At 52.8% G+C, this 18,083-nt stretch overlaps 1 protein-coding gene across 1 annotated transcript; it reads left to right on the forward strand.

Annotated features, from left to right (window-relative positions):
• Window positions 1-217: 217 nt before the first annotated feature.
• LOC105048117 (CBL-interacting serine/threonine-protein kinase 12) lies at window positions 218-2,340 on the forward strand. The gene has a single exon (XM_010927321.4). The coding sequence runs from the start codon at window positions 596-598 to the stop codon at window positions 2,030-2,032; it is 1,437 nt and encodes a 478-aa protein (XP_010925623.1). The 5' UTR covers window positions 218-595; the 3' UTR covers window positions 2,033-2,340.
• Window positions 2,341-18,083: the final 15,743 nt, after the last annotated feature.

Raw genomic sequence — 18,083 nt, forward strand, 5'->3', positions numbered from 1 at the left:
CTAAACACAAAAATTCCGACGAAGTCAATGCATGCTGCTGCTGCGGTAGCTTCAATGAACCCTTCCTTGAATAATTGTGCTGGCATCGCCCGAGTCCATCCGAGCAAACTCTCGATTTCCACCGTTCGATGCAGCGGCTTTACGGAGATAAAGCGCATCCCGTGCGCTGATTAAATGCAGCCGCTTTTGCGGAGATCAAACACATCAGCGTCGCGCAAATGGAAGGTGCGGTCATATGTCGCACGTGATCCACCGCCTTTCGGAGAAACGCTTCGGATCCATCACCGTCGGCAGCGCAACCGTCATCACCGTCGCTTTTCCCTCAAGCGAGTGGGGGAAGCCACTTTTTCCTTTTACACTGTATCGACCAACCAACGAGCGGTCTGTCATCTCATCCGCGTTATATGACACCACAACGAAGCCTAACATCCCCACAAATTTTTGCCCTTTTTTTCCCCTCTTCCATCAACCCTTGTCATCAAATCACATCAAAGACCAGAAGCAGTCAGAGCTCTCTCCTTTCCCAATTAGTTGTTTCCGAGAACCTCGCGGGGAAACCAGGTTAACAACTTGACATCTATCTCTTCTTCTTCCAATGGCGGCGCCAAGAGCAGCAACAGGGAGTAGAAACCCGGATGAGACGACCAAGAAGGGGCTCGTTCTGATGGGGCGGTACGAGGTGGGGCGGCTCCTGGGGCATGGGACCTTCGCCAAGGTGTACCACGCCCGGAACCTGAGGACAGGGGAGAGCGTGGCGATTAAGGTGCTGGACAAGGAGAAGATCCTCAAGGGCGGGCTGGTCGCCCACATCAAGCGCGAGATCGCCATCCTACGGCGCGTCCGCCACCCGAACATCGTCCAGCTTTTCGAGGTGATGGCCACCAAGACCAAGATCTACTTCGTCATGGAGTACGTCCGCGGCGGCGAGCTCTTCTCCAAGGTCGCCAAGGGACGCCTCAAGGAGGAGACCGCCCGACGCTATTTCCAGCAGCTCATCTCCGCCGTCGCCTTCTGCCACGCCCGCGGCGTCTTCCACCGCGACCTCAAGCCCGAGAATCTCCTCCTCGACGAACACGGCGACCTCAAGGTCTCCGACTTTGGCCTCTGCGCCGTCTCCGACCAGGCCCGCGCCGGTGACGGCCTCTTCCACACCTTGTGCGGCACCCCGGCCTATGTCGCCCCTGAGGTCCTCTCCCGTAAAGGCTACGACGCCGCCAAAGCCGACATCTGGTCCTGCGGGGTAATCCTCTTCGTCCTCATGGCCGGCTATCTCCCGTTCCACGACCAGAATCTCATGGCCATGTACCGCAAAATCTATAAGGGCGAGTTCCGCTGCCCCCGATGGTTCTCCTCCGACCTCGTCCGCCTCCTCTCTCGCCTCCTCGACACAAATCCCAACACCAGAATCACTATCCCAGAGGTCATGGAGAACCGGTGGTTCAAGAAGAACTTCCGGCACATCCGGTTCTACATCGAGAACGATAAAGTTCACAGCTTTGACGACCTCGACGAGCCGCCGCCACCCGATGAGACCTCCGACTCCGAAACCGAAGCGGAAGCCTTCACCTCGTCATCCTCCTCCTTGGTGGATGGCCAGCGGCGGAAATTGGGGCTGCCGAGGCCCATGAGCTTAAACGCGTTCGACATCATATCCTTCTCCCCGGGGTTCGACCTCTCCGGGCTGTTCGAGGAAAGAGGGGAGGAGACTAGGTTCTTGTCAGGGGAGCCGGTATCGAAGATTATATCAAAATTAGAGGAGATTGCCAAAGTGGTGAGCTTTACGGTGAGGAAGAAGGATTACCATTTGAGTCTAGAAGGGACGAAGGAGGGGGAGAAGGGGCCGCTGACGATTGCGGCGGATATATTTGAGCTTACGCCGTCGCTGGTGGTCGTCGAGGTCAAGAAGAAGGCAGGGGATAAAGGGGAGTACGAGGAGTTCTGCAACAGGGAGCTGAAGCCTGGGTTGCAGAACCTCATGTACGGCAAATCGGCGGCTGCTGCTGCTGCTCATATTGGTTCGGATTCCGAGTAGAGAAGTAAATAGAGAGAGGGTAACATCTCATCTCCTCCTCCATTTAATCTTCTGTTCTGTTCATGAGTGCATATATGTTCTTTTTCCAGTGTAGTGTATTGTATGACTGTCTCCTGCGCACTGTATGTACTCAAGAGCAGAGATCAAGACCCTCTTTACTGTATTTGCAACAATAACTTCTCAAAGATATATTAGGGAAGTTAGTTAAACCTATGTAACTTTATGTAATTTCGCGTATGCAACCGTGGAATGTTTATACCAAGTTGAAATTTTGTACTCCTGAAGGATGGATAAACTTTGCCCTCTCACATTTACTTCCTTTTGTCCTTGAGATGTTGGTCCTTTTATTAAAGTGTATATTGTCCTCATTGACCTTAATGAGCTCTTCTTTGTAGAATACCTTTATTTGAGATGTTGGTTGCCCGGGAATTCCTTGCTGTGGTGATACTAAAGTTTTCTTTCAGCTTCCCTCGCATGATATATGGTAGATAAAAGTGCTTGTCCATCTATCTAGTAAGTATAGTAGTTTGCCTTGAGAGCATAAGGTTGCAGGCTTAATTTGGTAGACTAGTGCTTCACTTTCGAGTGTATGTCAGAGTTCTTTTGCCTTTCCATGTTCTATTCGCTGCAGTTTCCACATCATCCCTCCCATATTTGTGAATATGGAGCCTATTCCAATTGGATATATTATTCACATTTTTTTAGTTCATGGGAGCAAGCAGTGTAGAATTCAGGGTTCATGTAATTAATCATCACTGTTTCTTGTTCCATTGCATCACACTTTAGTTGGCAGAAAAGGATTCTTCATTTTCTTATTTCATTTGGTGCAGAAAGCTCTTCTTTTCTTTCTATTAATTTTTTAACTGAAAATTTATCCTTTTGCCTATGTATGCCCGACTGATTTCTTGTGACAATTATTTGTACATTCTATTGCATTATTGTCATAATAAGTTATATTTTGCTGCGCTGCTTGCATAAAGTGCCCTAGCTGACCATTTGCTATTCCTTAAGATGACCGTGCTGAGCCGTGGTGCTTTACTAATAATGATTGTGGAGCTTCAGTTAATGCTTGCCTCTTTTCTCAATGGACTATATTTCTTGGCATCAATCTGCACTTTTCTCATTTGAGCTTGGTGTTAGCATCAACAATATCTGCTTATGGCCTAACTTGTTCTTTTTACAGTTTCTTGTTTAGATCCAATGATGACAAGATGTTTATGAGTTTTGATAAGAACATGGTCGCTCTAATTTACCTAATTTTGGATGTTTTAACAAAGCTTTGGTACTTTTATATTTTATTTGACACCATTCCAAAATCATAGTTTACTAGATGATGTGACTTCCCCACTTGGAGGATGATCCTCTGGATATTCTTTTGTATCTAACTTATCTCTCAGTTCCTATTGAAGAACTACTCTCCTTTATTATATTGATATAGATCAGCTTTTCACACAGAGGAGAATATAACAATAATAGGTTAGATAAGATTTAGATATACTAGGAGTATGTTTAGGATCCTTTTTTACGTTGAATTATTGAGTTTTTATGTTATTTTTCATGATTAAACTACATGATATTTATCTTGTAGGCTGAATTCAGAGTTTGTCTTCTTCTTCTCTCTCTAACCTTCCTTTCTCTAGATAACTGTTATTCCTACTAGTTTGCCCCGATTATTTTTTTCAATAAGGAGCACAAATTATGTAACTTGATCAAATTTCAAAATATACAAAAGATTTTGGCTTTGTAGTGCACTATGTGAATGCAATCAGGTAGTCAGCTATCTTTGGTCAATTCTCTCCCTCTCAGTTCCCCTGTTCACAACCGATCCACAAGAAATATTGTCAATGCTTGTCCCCTTGATGACCTGTCAAAGCTATCTTTTACGATCTTTCTACATGCAGCTAAGTCAAGCCAACAAATTTAGAGTTGACTTACTGTCTTTTAATTTTTCATGAGAAATACATTATTTTTATCTTGTTATCTAGATACATGATATCTGTTCTCTTCTTCCTCTCTCTAACCTCCATTTTTCTGCTAACCACTCATGCCTACAATCCTTTCCCTATTACTTTTGCAATACACATTTTTTTTTAAAAAAAATTTATAAACTAAGTTCAAGGTGGAGATAGGGCATTGATGTTGCATATGTAGCATGTTTGCCTCCTTTAGATATTTAATCATTTCCATAGAGATGACCACCATCAGTATGAATGATGCAATATAGTTTAGCTTATCTAGTGGATATCTTCTCCTTGACAATAAACCGACCTTCCATCCATTAATTGTATGACAAGGTATATGGTAAAGAAGTAAAGGTTAAAACCCTTTTATTAAATCATTGTTGCACCCATTAGGATATCCATAGCTGATACTTTCACCATTTCCAACCTTTGCAATGGATAAATGGAGAGTAAAAAGCCATTTGCATGATTGAATCTTGCAAATTTCCACATCTTGCCAAATTTGCAAACCATTTTAAATTAAGTCCCTTCAAGTAGTTATCAAAGACATCGGGCTGCTATAACAGCTGGTATCTAATTCTTTTGTATTTAAATCCTTTTCCCGGATTTGTTGCCAGCATTTCAGGACTATTCAAAAGTTTATGCATATCTTTGACAATATTCTTGTGCCTTTGTTTTTCATTTAAGTCTTTTGCAAGTTTTAGACAGTAGAAGTCAATGTAGTAGGGCAGCACAGGTTTGGGGTAAATGATCATCCTATCAGATCATTAAGATACCTTGCTTTTGTTGTGTGAGGATGGGCTAATGGAGGACACTACAGCATGTGATGAAATTAGATGTGTCTCTTGAGAGCTGTATAATTATAAAGTAGGCTAATCTTCTTTGGTTTCATGACAAATCTAAGATGTTCCTTACAGTATGGACAAGGACAGTTGGCTATTAAGAGGCAGCATTAGCATACGAACAGCCTGAGTGTAACGTGGACACATCAGAATAAGCTTAGGAGTAGCATTGTTGGGTACTAAAGTGATGGAGAACTGCCTACATTGGGTTGGATACTTGTAGAATGGCCATAATTAGAAAGTGGTCCCAAATTCAAGCTAAAGGGCTAAGAAGAATTAATGGAATGGTGATTTCAAAAACTTAGAATCCACTTCTGATAGGGATAATAAATCCTGTCCCTTGTGTTTATTGCTGAACATATGTGTGGAGCAATGGAACATCATGGTTCTGTTAATTTATGATCTATCCTGAATACTCTGAATTTCAGGACATGAGGAAAATATTTTCCCAACATCGCAGGTTTTCCATCTGCACATTATTAAAAATTATTTATTACATGTCATACATAATTCTCAGAAATCACTTGAAAAATTTGATATTTGATGATTGGGGATTAGCTACTTAAACATGTGGATACATGGCCTTGTATCTAAGGAGGAAGTGTTTCAAACCTAACTGGCCTTCCCTTTACAAACACCATGTGCATGGTAGTGGAAGTCGTGATTGTGCTAGTTGAGAGAAATGCTTCGATTAGGCCCTTGCCTTGTAAAATTAAGAATCTGTTCTTTTCCTGCTCGGATTGTCAATATCGCATGCTAAGAAAAGTCTGCAACTAAAATCCAATTATGGTTTTGCTTATTTTCTGGGAAACATCTAAACAGATGCATTGAGTGGATGGTCATAAAAAAATTAAAATAGTCAAGCTTGTAGGAATTGAAATGTAGCAGCCGGAATCTTTAGAAATAATGAACTTGTATAACTCAGAGCATAATGGTTGCAATCTTCAGACAAATGAACAAATGTTCAATATCTCTGTGCCACAACTTATTTGTTCATTTGTTAGTAATGTCACTATTTCACCTTATATTCTGAGATATTCTTCATTAGTATTCTCTGATTACATTGGACACCACAAGTTCCAATATTTTATCAGATGGAATATGTTATCAACTTGTTTACTGAATTCCCTTTTCATCGGTTAAAGATTTTTTACCTCGAGTTCTCCCTCTTTGATCTTCTATAAGACAGTGGAAGCTAAATTCCAATGTTTGTAGGTGCAATGCCAGGAGTGGTAGAAGTTTTTCCTACTTATAATTCCTACGGTTTGTGTAATCCGTCAGTACTTGTAAAGTCCATTGTGGCTTGTGTTGAGGTTTTCTGCTGACAATCTTTTTGTTTTCTGCTTTCCTGCTTGCTTGAATGGTAGAATCATGTGTCATCTGTGTTAACCTAACCAAGAGATCATAGACCTTTCTGCTGACTAGGTATAGGTCTTGTGATTTCCTGTATTACAAACGAATCTGTGAGGATCACTCATCTTTCTGCATGTACTTCATCACATGAGGACTTGCTACTTCTGTTTCTAGGCATACCTCTGTTCACTTGATGGCAATATCAGTGAGCATAGTTGCAGTTGAATTGGCATCACAATCGCACATGATAACGATTCTTGATTTTGCTCTATTATTTTTTAAAGTATTTCCTAAGTTCTTTTCTTCCCGACTGTTCATAAAAAAAGGTAAGAAGTTACTGGAAATCCAAAACTTTCATTATCAGAAAGTTCTATGGACTTAATTGCCACTGTCCTCAACTAATGCTATGTTTCACCATTAATTAAATAACAATATTGAGACAAATTCATAAGTGGTTGTTCCTCCACGCTTCGATGCTCCTGCATAGCATTTTTATTGCTTTCCTTATATTTTGAAAGCACAGACAGGTCTCAGTTTTCATAACAATTCAGAAATTAGCAAGCATTTTGTTGCGGTTAAGTGCCCCTTAATCCAGCTTAGCTCCCTCCAGATGGCTAACCAGTCAGCTACAGACATTTCTTTACAGGTGGGAGTTGAAAATGGTGTTGACAGGTACTTGCCTATGCAAATAGCTTTTAATCATCTGAAACCTGGATTTCATCATCATCTCCAGTGATCATGGATCCTCAAACATTTGTGTTGGCTTGACTTATTACTGTTGCGGCCAATCGCCTCATCGCCCGATCGCCGAGAAGCGTGCACCTGCAAAAGGAAGTCCGCACTGACCGGAGGCGGCTCCGGCGGGGACCCTCCGACGGTCAAGTCAGAGAGGTGACTGGGCAACAGTGAAATGCAGACAGAGAGCTCTGAGAAAGAGAGAGAGGGAGAGAGAGAGAGGAGCGAGCCTTCGTATGTGGGAGAGACGGGCGGATCGATCCTTCCACTGTTGCCTTCCCCGGTATATATAGTGGAGCTAGGTATGGCGCCGTCATTAATGGCGCGGACAAGTGAGGAACTGTCAACTCACTGTAGACTGTCAGAGCCGCCGTGAAAATGTCATGTCGCCGTGTAGCCGTCTAATCACCAGGGTTGAGCCGGCTCTCGGCGGGACAATGCCCCTAGGTAACTGTGCCGCATGTCCGTGTCAGAGCTGACAACGTCTGGCGGCCGTACGGTGGTTGGTGGAGTCGGCCGACCCAAGGTCGGTGGCCAGCAGAGTGGCGTCGGACTCCTCCGTCGGTCGGCGAGCTTCATGTGGGTCGGCTACCGGACCTCTGGGTTTAGTCGGTCGGGAATGGACCGTGGAATGGCCGCAGTTAGCCGCTGATGGCGTCCGTCGGCCTGTCGCCCGACTTACGATCGGCCAGTCAGAGTCGTCCGTCGGGCCGTTAGTTAGTCGGTCGGGCTGCCAGCCGGTCGGGTCCTCCGATAGTCGGTCGGTCGGTCGGGCCGCCAGCCGGTCGGGCCCTCCGATAATCGGTCGGTCGGTCGGTCGGTCAGGCCGCCAGCCGGTCGGGCCCTCCGATAGTCGGTCGGCCGGTCGGGCCGCCAGCCGGTCGGGCCCTCCGATAATCGGTCGGCCGGTCGGGCCGCCAGCCGGTCGGGCCCTCCGATAGTCGGTCGGTCGGTCGGTGGGTATCCCCCAACAGTTGCCCCCCTCCATTCCTAAGTCGGGTGGTGAGCTGGCGACTAGGAGTGGATTTGTCGTACGCGAGGATCCGACCGTACCGCCGGTTGATACGGTGTCCGGCGCCTTGTAAATGTCGAGAGGCTTGCTGGCGTCCGTCGCCTAGTCGGCGTCAGACGTCTAGTCCTATCAGCATCAATTGTCAAGTCGGCGCCGGACGCTCCGTCGTGTCGGATGTCCCGCCGGTGTCAGCGATAAAACCGGCGCCAGATGTCATGTCCCATCGAGAAGTGGAACCGTCATTCCCGCCGCCCCTTCGGGAACACCAAACGTCGCGTCCCGTCGCGCCACGTGGCGTGCGGCCATCGGTCTGCGTTCGGCGGAGCGGATGGAGGTGACGTGGCGCGATCTGAAGGGTGGTGCGTCGAACCGTCGGACCGTCGAGCGGCCCTGATGATGCCACGCGGCGAAATCTGGGGAGCCTTCGTCGGTCGTGCCTGCATCTCGACCGTTGGGGGGCACTATATATACAAAGTCACCCCCCACACGATTTTTACCGTTCTCATTTTTACCGTCGAGACTCTGCCGCTTGAGCCTCCGCTCCAGGTACTTCTCCGCTCCGCCCCCCATTGGCGATTTTTTTCTTCCAAGGGCTAGAGTAACTTTCCTCCTTCTTTCTCCTCTCCGCGCCATTTCCTTGAACTCATGGCCAGGACGTCCCCACGAGATAGTCGGTCGGGTGACCCGACCGAGGACACTCGGTCGTCCCCGGAGGTGGAGGCTTCTTCACTTTCGGGGCCGAACGTCGATCGGCTCCGGGAGCAGTACTGCATCCCGGAGCAGTTTCGGCTGTTCGCCCCTGGCGCCGATGGTCGGGTCAATAGCCCGCCCGAGGGCCAGGTGGCGTTCTATCTGGAGGATCTCCGGGCCGGCCTCAGATTCCCGGTTCCGGAGTTCGTCCGGAACATTCTGGACTATTACGGGCTGTGCCCGGCACAACTTGCGCCGAACTCGGTTCGGCTGATAGTCAGCTTTGCCCTCTTGTGTCGGCTTTTGCCGACCGAACCTCGGATCTCTCTCTTCCGAGTTTTCTTTGTCCTCCGACCCCACCCTAAAGCCCGAGGGTGGTGGTACTTCATTCCTCGGAAAGGGCTCTCTTTTATTACTAGTCTTCCGACATCCATTCACGGATGGAAGAACCAGTTCTTCTTTGTGTCGTCCTCGGCTCCATGGGGGTTTCCCGCCCGTTGGGGGAATCCCCGTACCGATCCGAACGAGAACAGTCGGGTGGAGGCCGACGATCGGGAGGACTTCCATCGGCTAAAGGACATCTCGGTGCCGAAGCAGAGCGAGCTCGTCACCGAGCAGGCCTTGTACGACGCCGGCCTTAGCCCGGTCCCCCGTTTAGGTCGGTTTGCATTCTCCCGACATCTTCATTTTCTTCACTGCCTTCCTCTTTAACTCTGACCTTTAGTTGTCCTTTTCAGATATGCCGCCGAGGACGCGACTGTCGGCAGCCGACATACGTCATCATGCCGTAAAGAAGAGGCCGGCAGCCGGTGCCGGGCCGTCGCAGCTTCCCAAGAGGCCCCGCATGGTTCCGCCGAGCGAACCAACCGGGTCGGAGGCGGAGCCGGTGATCGCACTGTCGGCGCCGACAGTGCTTGAAGACGTCCCGCCCGAGGGACCGTCAGTCGGTGGAGCCACTTCGCCCGACCATCGAGCGGCTGATCCTGTCGGGGGCACGCCGACCGACCGACAGATTCCGGAGGTTCGGGAGGAGTTCCGCGAACCTGAGCAGCCGACGCATGCCACCGCCGCGCCGTCCGCCGAGACTCGGTCGGGTTCGAGCTTGCCGTCGATCTTCGACGTCAGGGCATGGACGGCCAGCCGAGGTAAGGCCCCAATGGCGTCGGGTGACGAAGGTCGGTCGGCGGGCGGGTCGGCCGATTTTCCGCTTCCCGAGGGTGCGTCGGGCCTGGCCAACCACGACTTGGCCAGGAGACTATGCCAAGGACTGCTCCTTCCTGCCGACATCGGAGCGATGAAGAACCAGCGTGTCTCCGACATGCTGTCGTCCTTCTATCCGATGCTGATTCGGGTAAAGTTCCTTTCCTTCTGTTTTTAATTGTAGCCTTGCAAGCTCGGCTTACTAACAGTCGGTTCTTCTTTTTGGTGCAGCTGGTCTTCAACATATCCGAGCTAGAAGCCGGATATCGGAAGTTCGGGGACATGCGCGCGGTCTGGAGAGACAAGGTCGCAGGCCTCGAAGCCGAGAAGACCATCCTCGTCGACCAATTTCAACAGTCGGTCGACCGGGAGAACCGACTCGAGGGGGAGGTCTCCCGATTCTCGGAGGAGGTCTCCGGACTCAAGGAGGCCAAGGCATCACTGGAGTCGGAGCTCAAGTCGGCGAAGGATGACGCTGCCAAGAAGTCCCGAACCATCCGTCGGCTCCGACATGAGCGAGACAGTGTCGGCAAAGAGCTGGAGGCCGAGCGCGAGCAACTCCGAGCAAGTCTCGGGAACCTCGCCAAGGCCGAAGAAGGCCTTTTCGCCGCGCAGGCCGACGCGACATCGCCAAAGCCGAGGCAAAGTCGGCAAAGGAGGCTTTGGGTCGGGCGATCGAGGTCTTCCGGGACTCGGAGGAGTACCGCGAAGAGCTCTTGGAGAGCGGCTACCTTTCGTACCAAGTTGGGTACGAGGATGCCCGGAAAGCCGTTCGGAGCTTGTACCCCGAACTTGACCTCAGCGGCGTGGTTCTGCCAGGGTCGGAGGCCCCAGCTGCGGAGGAGGCGGCCGGACCAGCGTCGGACGGTCTCTCCACAGGGCGGAAGCCGAAGACGTCGCAGAGCCAGTTGCCGAGATCGGTCGGCCCCGACGGATGAAGTCGGAGCAGAACCGCCGACCAACTCGCATCGTCTCCTGTTGAGGACGTTGACTCCGACGATTAGTCGGTTTTGTTTTGTCTTATGCTCTGCTTCGACCTGTAATCGGGCTTCGGCCTTATCTTTGTAGATAAAATTTCTTTAAGTATTGAATGAAACTTCCCTTTACTTTCTCCCTTGTTTGTAATGCCAACATGTCTGCAATGTCGAACGTTAGTCGCTGACTTAGTAAGTCACTAACTCGCCAAGTCGGTAGGACTTCAGCAACTTGTTCAGCCCCGAGAGTAAAATGTGTCCCGACTTTAGGTCGGGTTCCGACAGTCGAAGTCGTCGTCCGGCGCAGTTCGGGGAAACGATAGTAAGTCGGGTTCCCATACCCCTGCGTCGGGTTCGATGTTTTTCGACGTCCGGTGGTAAGCCGAATGTCGTTCAGCCGGTCGTTGGTCGGTTGGCAAGTCGTAGATGCGACAAAGGTCGCGTCGTGTGATAGACGGTGGTAAGCCGAAATCCCTCGACCGGCCGTAGCTCGGTCGGAAGTCGCGACAATAGTCACGTGGGCTTTTTGCCTTTCTTCGGTCGGGGCCCGATCGGCCTGTCGGCCGACGGATTCTGCCCGAAAATTCGACCGTGAGGGAGCATGAACTCCCGTTCATAAGAGTCCGTCGGCCCTTTGTGAAGGTCCGACGAGTCGTCGAAGGAGTATTGACTCCCGTCGTTGTAGATACATCGGTCCGTGTAAGGGGCCGATGTGTCGTCGGTGCCAGATCCGCGTCGGTGCGTCGGGCTGGGCGCCGATCGGTAGTGGAAGAGTTAGAACTCCAATTTTTCAAACTGAACATGTATTCCGACAATTGATTACAGAATTCACTGGCAATACAGCTTCAAGTTGTCGGCGTTCCAAGTCCGGGGAATGGTTTTCCCTCAAGGGTTCCAGCCGTAGGCTCTCGGCCCGAAGGTGTCAGCAACCTTGTAGGGTCCTTCCCAGTTGGGAGCCAACTTCCCTTGGTCCAAGGGCTTCGACACCTCCGCCTTCCTCAAGACTAGGTCGCCAGGCCTGAAGAGCTTTGGTCTGACCTTGGCGTTGTAGTACCGGGCGACCCTCTGTCGGTATGAGGCCATTCGGATTGAGCCTCATTTCGCAGTTCGGGGAGAAGGTCTAGGTCGTCCCTCCGGCTTTCGGAGTTGTCCGGCTCGTGGTATTGCTCGACCCTTGAAGACGGCAGGCCAATCTCGAGCGGGATCATAGCTTCTGTCCCGTAGGCCAAACTGAACGGCGACTCCCCGGTCGGGACACGGGGGGTCGTTCGGTAAGCCCATAGGACGGAGCCCAGCTCGTCGACCCAGAGACCTTTGGCTTCGTTCAGTCGGGTCTTGAGTCCATGGAGCAAGGTTCGGTTCGTCACCTCAACCTCACCGTTGACTGTGGGTGCCCGACTGAAGTTAGTCGATGAGGATGTGGAACCTGGCGCAGAAGTCTTTGAAGTCTTGGTTGTCGAATTGCCGTCCATTGTCGGTGATGATGGTGTGCGGCAATCCGAACCTGAAGATGATGGACTTTTGGACGAAGTCCTCCATCTTCCGCTCGGTGATCTGCGCCAGGGCTCGGCCTCGACCCACTTCGTGAAGTAGTCGATGGCGACAACGATGAACTTCCTTTGGCCCGACGCCGGTGGGAAGGGGCCGAGAATATCGACTCCCCACTGAGCGAAGGGCCACGGAGCGACAATGGGAGCGATTTGGCTGGCCGGTCGGTGCTGAATATTGGCATACTTCTGGCATGGCTCGCACCTTCGGACCAATTCTGCCGCATCCCTCCTCATGGTCGGCCAGTAGTAGCCCTGTCGCAAGACCTTGAAGGCTAAGGACTTGCCCCCCAAGTGATTCCCACAAATTCCTTCGTGAACCTCTCGCAGAGCGTAGTCGGCGTCGGTCGGTCCCAAGCACCTGAGCAGAGGGAGGGAGAACGACCTCTTGTAGAGTCGGCCGTCCATGATCACATATTGCGACGCCGACCATCGGAGTCGCTTGGCCTCCGCGGGATCTTCGGGACTGGTCCCTCGGACAGGTACTGGATGATCGGGTCCATCCAACTTGGTTCAGACGTTAGCTGCTGTACTTCTTCGACCCGATCATGCTCGGCTGTTGGAGGTTTTCGACAAACGTCGACCCAAAGAATCATAGGCCGACGTTGCCAATCTGGAGAGAGCATCGGCACGGGCGTTCTCCATCCTGGGGATGTGGGAGATCTCGAAATACTCGAGGCGGGCCACGAGATCCTTTACCTTCTGAAGATACTTGATCATGGTCGGATCTCGCGCCTCGAAGTCGCCCTTGACCTGCCCTACGATCAGCTGAGAGTCGGAGAATGCCCGGAGGCTGTCGAGCCTAGTCCTTCGCCATCCTCAAGCTCGCGAGGAGTGCCTCGTATTCGGCTTGATTGTTGGAGGCCTTGAAGTCGAACCGGAGGGCGTATTCGGTGACTACCCCATCCGAGTTCGTGAGCAGGAGCCCGGCCCCGCTTCCCTGAGCGTTGGAGGCTCCGTCGATGTGGAGTACCCAGGTGGAGATTGGGTCTGGCTCGGAGACCGAATCTCGTCCCGGGCCTTCATCTCCCGACCTTCGATCGGTCGTCGGGCATTCAGCGATGAAGTCGGCCAAGACCTGAGCCTTCAAGGCGGCCTCGGTCGGTACTGAATGTCGAACTCGCTAAGCTTTATTGCCCACTTAGCGAGTCGTCCGGATGTGTCGGGTCGGCGCAGTACGGCCCTCAGGGGCTGGTTGGTGAGTACCACGATGGCGTGGGCCTGGAAGTATGGTCGGAGCCGCTGCGCGGAGACGATCAGGGCGAAAACCATCTTTTCCGTCTCCGAGTATCTGGCTTCGGCGCCGTGGAGCACTTGGCTGGTGTAGTAGATGGGCTGATGGGTTCGGCACTCGTTTTCCCGAACGAGCACCGAACTGATCGCCTCAGAAGATGTGGCCAAGTAGAGATACAAGGTCTCCCCGACCTGCGGCTTTACGAGCAGCGACGGGGAAGCCAGGTACCTTTTCAGGTCTTCAAAGGCCTGTTCGCACTCATCCGACCAAGAGAAACCGTTCGCCTGACGCAAGGTCTTGAAGAACGGGAGGCACCTTTCAGCTGATCGGGAAATGAATCGGCTAAGAGCGACGATTCTTCCGTTCAGCTGTTGGACCTCCTTCTTGGTGTTCGGATGACGCATGTCGAGGATCGCCTTTATCTTCTCAGGGTTGGCCTCGATCCCTCTCTGAGAAATGAGGAATCCGAGGAACTTCCCCGAGGTCACCCCGAAGGCGCATTTGGTCGGGTTGAGCTTCATTCGGTGTCGTCGAAGGGTGCGGAAGGTCTCTCGAGATCCTGAACATGGTCCGGGATCTGCGTGCTCTTTACCAGCATGTCGTCCACGTATACCTCCATGTTACGCCCGATCTGGTCTTTGAAGACCTTATTGACGAGTCACTGGTAGGTGGCGCCGGCATTCTTCAACCCAAAGGGCATCACCGATAACAGTAGAGGCCCTTGGGGGTCACGAACGCGGTGTGCTCCTCGTCTTCAGGCGCCATCCGGATCTGATTGTACCCGGCGAAGGCGTCCATGAAGCTGAGCAGTCGAAATCCGGACGTCGCATCCACCAGCTGGTCGATCTTCGGGAGTGGAAAGCTATCCTTCGGGCATGCTCGGTTGAGGTCGGTATAGTCGATGCAGATCCTCCACTTCCCGCTGGCTTTCTTGACCATGACGACATTGGCAAGCCAATCGGGATACGTGGATTCCCGAATGAAGCCTGCTTCGAGCAGCTTGTCCACTTCTTCGTCAATGGCTTTCTGCCTTTCGGGGCGAAGGACCTTTTCTTCTGCCTCACCGGCTTCATTGTCGGGTCGATGTTGAGTCGGTGAGTAATTGTTTCTGGAGGGATGCCCGACATATCTGCTGCCGACCATGCGAATATGTCGGCGTTGGCCGTCAGCAGCTCTGCCAGTCGGTGGCGTTCGGTGTCGGGCAATTGAGACCCGATCCAAACTTTTCTGTCGGGATTTTTCCTATCGGGATCGCCTCGAGCTGCTCGGCCGGCGAACCCCGCTCTTCCTCCTCCCGTTGATCCAGTTTGTCGATTGTCAGGGGATCCTTTGTCTCGTCGCTTTGGGCGGAGATTTGGAAGCATCGTCGGGCGAGCTGTTGATCTCCGTGCATCTCCCCGACTCCGTTTCTGGTCGAAATCGGACAAGAAGATGGTACGTCGAGACGATCGCCCTGAGGGCGTTCAGTCCGGGTCGCCCGAGTATGGCGTTGTAGGCCGAAGGAACTCGGACGACCGCGAAAATGAGGGAGACCGTTCTATGCCGTGGTTCGGTACCGACCGTCACGGGCAAGGTGATTTCTCCTTCTGTCGTGATGGTGTCTCCGGCAAAGCCGATCAAGGGCGTGGAGACCCCACTAAGTCGATCAGTCGGTAGTCGCATTCGGGAGAAGGTAGAGTAAAACAAAACATTTGTCGAACTTTCATTATCAACAAAAATTCGTTTTACATCATAATTGGCTATTGTCGCCGACACAACGACAGCGTCGTCATGGGGAGTCTGGATGCCCCGAACGTCGTCTTCTGAGAAGGTAATCACGTCGTCCGGGCGCGGCTTTTTCGTCGGCTCCCCCCTGTAGACGTCCCCGATCCCAGCCGCTTGGAGATCATGTTGATGACTCCAGCCGTCGGCTGGTTAGACGGCGCCACTTCAGTCGGCTGGGGGCGTCGATCGGCAGTCGGTCGGGTCGGCGGACCCTTTCGAAATTTGCCGAGATACCCCCTGCAGATGAGATTTTCGATCTCATCCTTCAACTGGATGCATCGCTCGGTGTCGTGGCCGTGGCTCCGATGGAACCGGCAATACTTCCGATGGTCGAGGCCCTTTGCCTTCAGAGGCGGAGGCCATCGCAGGTATTCTTCCCCTTCGATCTCCATTAAGATCTGCGCACGGGGAGCGGAGAGAGGAGTGTAGGAGTCATACCTGGGACGCATCGGCCTCGGAGTCTGTCGGCGAGGTGATTTTTGGATCTGTCGGGGTGGAGAAAGCCGACTGCTGGCCGGGGGCCTGCTTGGTTCGGCAGGTTCCCGACCCTTTCTTCGCTTCTCCTTCGGACCTCTGGGCTCGACCAAGCGTCGGTCGGACGCTCCTTCGTCCGCGCGCATATACTTGTATGCGCGTTCCAGTAGCTCGGCGTATGTTCGGGGGAGGGTCTTGTCCAGAGAATAAGTAAATCGGGACGACCTCAGGCCCCGCTTCATGGCTGAAACCGCCATGTCTTCGTTGAGGTCCCGGACCTCGAGCGTGGCCGCGTTGAATCGCGCCACGAAGTGTCGGAGCGTCTCGTTTTCTCCCTGTTTGAGGGAGAAAAGGCTATCCGACGTTCGAGGCGGCTTTCGGCTGGTACTGAAATGGGCCACGAACGAGTGCTCGAGCTGCGCGAAGGAATGGATACTGCCCGATCGAAGACCGGAGTACCAAGCCCTGGCAGCCTTGCGAAGTGTGGCGGGGAAGCCGATGCAAAAAAGAGCGTCGGTTGCCCCTTGAATTGTCATGAGAGCTTTATAGCTCTCGAGGTGGTCGACTGGGTCGGTGGAGCCGTCGTATGGCTCCACGCTCGGCATTTTGAACCGACTGGGAATCGGCTCATCGAGGACCAGTCGAGAGAGAGGTTGGGCGGTCTGAAAGTCGACGTCATTCGAAGACTTATGGCCGTCCATCTGCAGTTGGGCGAGCCGGCGGTCGATCTCCTCGAACCGTCGCTCGTAGTCATCCGCTCGTCGATGCTGGGAGACCCCAGGGGTGGAGCCACCGGAAGATTCTGAAAGAGAGGCCGACGGTGTGCGCGGCCGCTTTTCCTTCCTCGCCCGTTCCAACGGGGAAGGAGAGGGCCGCTGAGACCGTCGGTCGTCGCGCCGTGGTCGCCCCTCCTCCTCTCCGTGGGAGCGCTGTTGAGAGCGCTCGCATGGAGGCGATAGGGGTCGGCGCGGTCGTCGGCGGCTGCTCCTGGAAGGCATAGGTCGGGCCGCCGGTTGTTGCTGGAGGCTTTTGACCGCATCGGTCAGTACGGTCATCTGCCGTACGATGGCCGCGATCTGCGCCTCCGTGGTCACTGCAGGGCGCGGAGAGCTAGGCTCCGCCGCCGGTGGGGCGGGGAGGCTTCTTCCCGGCGGGAAGAGCGCCTTGCCGACCCAGTGATTCTCGATCGTTGAGCTCTTGTCTTTGTCATGCTCCCTCCTACCTGGCGCGCCAATCTGTTGCGGCCAATCGCCTCGTCGCCCGATCGCCGGGAAGCGTGCACCTGCAAAAGGAAGTCCGCACTGACCGGAGGCGGCTCCGGCAGGGACCCTCCGACGGTCAAGTCAGAGAGGTGACTGGGCAACAGTGAAATGCAGACAGAGAGCTCTGAGGAAGAGAGAGGAAGAGAGAGAGAGGAGCGAGCCTGCGTATGTGGGAGAGACGGGCGGATCGACCCTTGCACTGTTGCCTTCCCCGGTATATATAGTGGAGCACGGTATGGCGCCGTCATTAATGGCGCGGACAAGTGAGGAACTGTCAACTCACTGTAGACTGTCAGAGCCGCCGTGAAAATGTCATGTCGCCGTGTAGCCGTCTAATCACCAGGGTTGACCCGGCTCTCGGCGGGACAATGCCCCTAGGTAACTGTGCCGCATGTCCGTGTCAGAGCTGACAACGTCTGGCGGCCGTACGGTGGTTGGTGGAGTCGGCCGACCCAAGGTCGGTGGCCAGCAGAGTGGCGTCGGACTCCTCCGTCGGTCGGCGAGCTTCGTGTGGGTCGGCCACCGGACCTCTGGGTTTAGTCGGTCGGGAATGGACCGTGGGATGGCCGCAGTTAGCCGCTGATGGCGTCCGTCGGCCTGTCGCCCGACATACAATCGGCCAGTCAGAGTCGTCCGTCGGGCCGCTGGCCAGTCGGTCGGGGGGAGATATATCCGACCCACCCTCGGTCGGCGATGGACCGTTAAACGGCTGGTAGTGGCGTCCGTCAGTCGGGCGCTGCCGGCCGTCGGTCAGTTGGTCGTTCCGACCGTCTATCGGTCGGCACGATGTCGGTCAGTCGGGCAACCGGTCGGGACGCCAGTCGGTCGGCCGGTCGTTCGGTCGGTCGGTCGGGATCCCCCAACACCTGCAATTGGTTGTGACTTGATAGAGTGCCGGCTAAAATTATGTGCTGCTAGCATGTGGCATGTATGGTCCACACGGATAGCCAGACACGTCTCACATGAGATCATATTGCAAGAGTTCGCGTCATGTAGTAATATA

The sequence above is a fragment of the Elaeis guineensis genome, chromosome 7, assembly GCF_000442705.2.
Source record: "Elaeis guineensis isolate ETL-2024a chromosome 7, EG11, whole genome shotgun sequence".
Taxonomy (NCBI): domain Eukaryota; kingdom Viridiplantae; phylum Streptophyta; class Magnoliopsida; order Arecales; family Arecaceae; genus Elaeis; species Elaeis guineensis.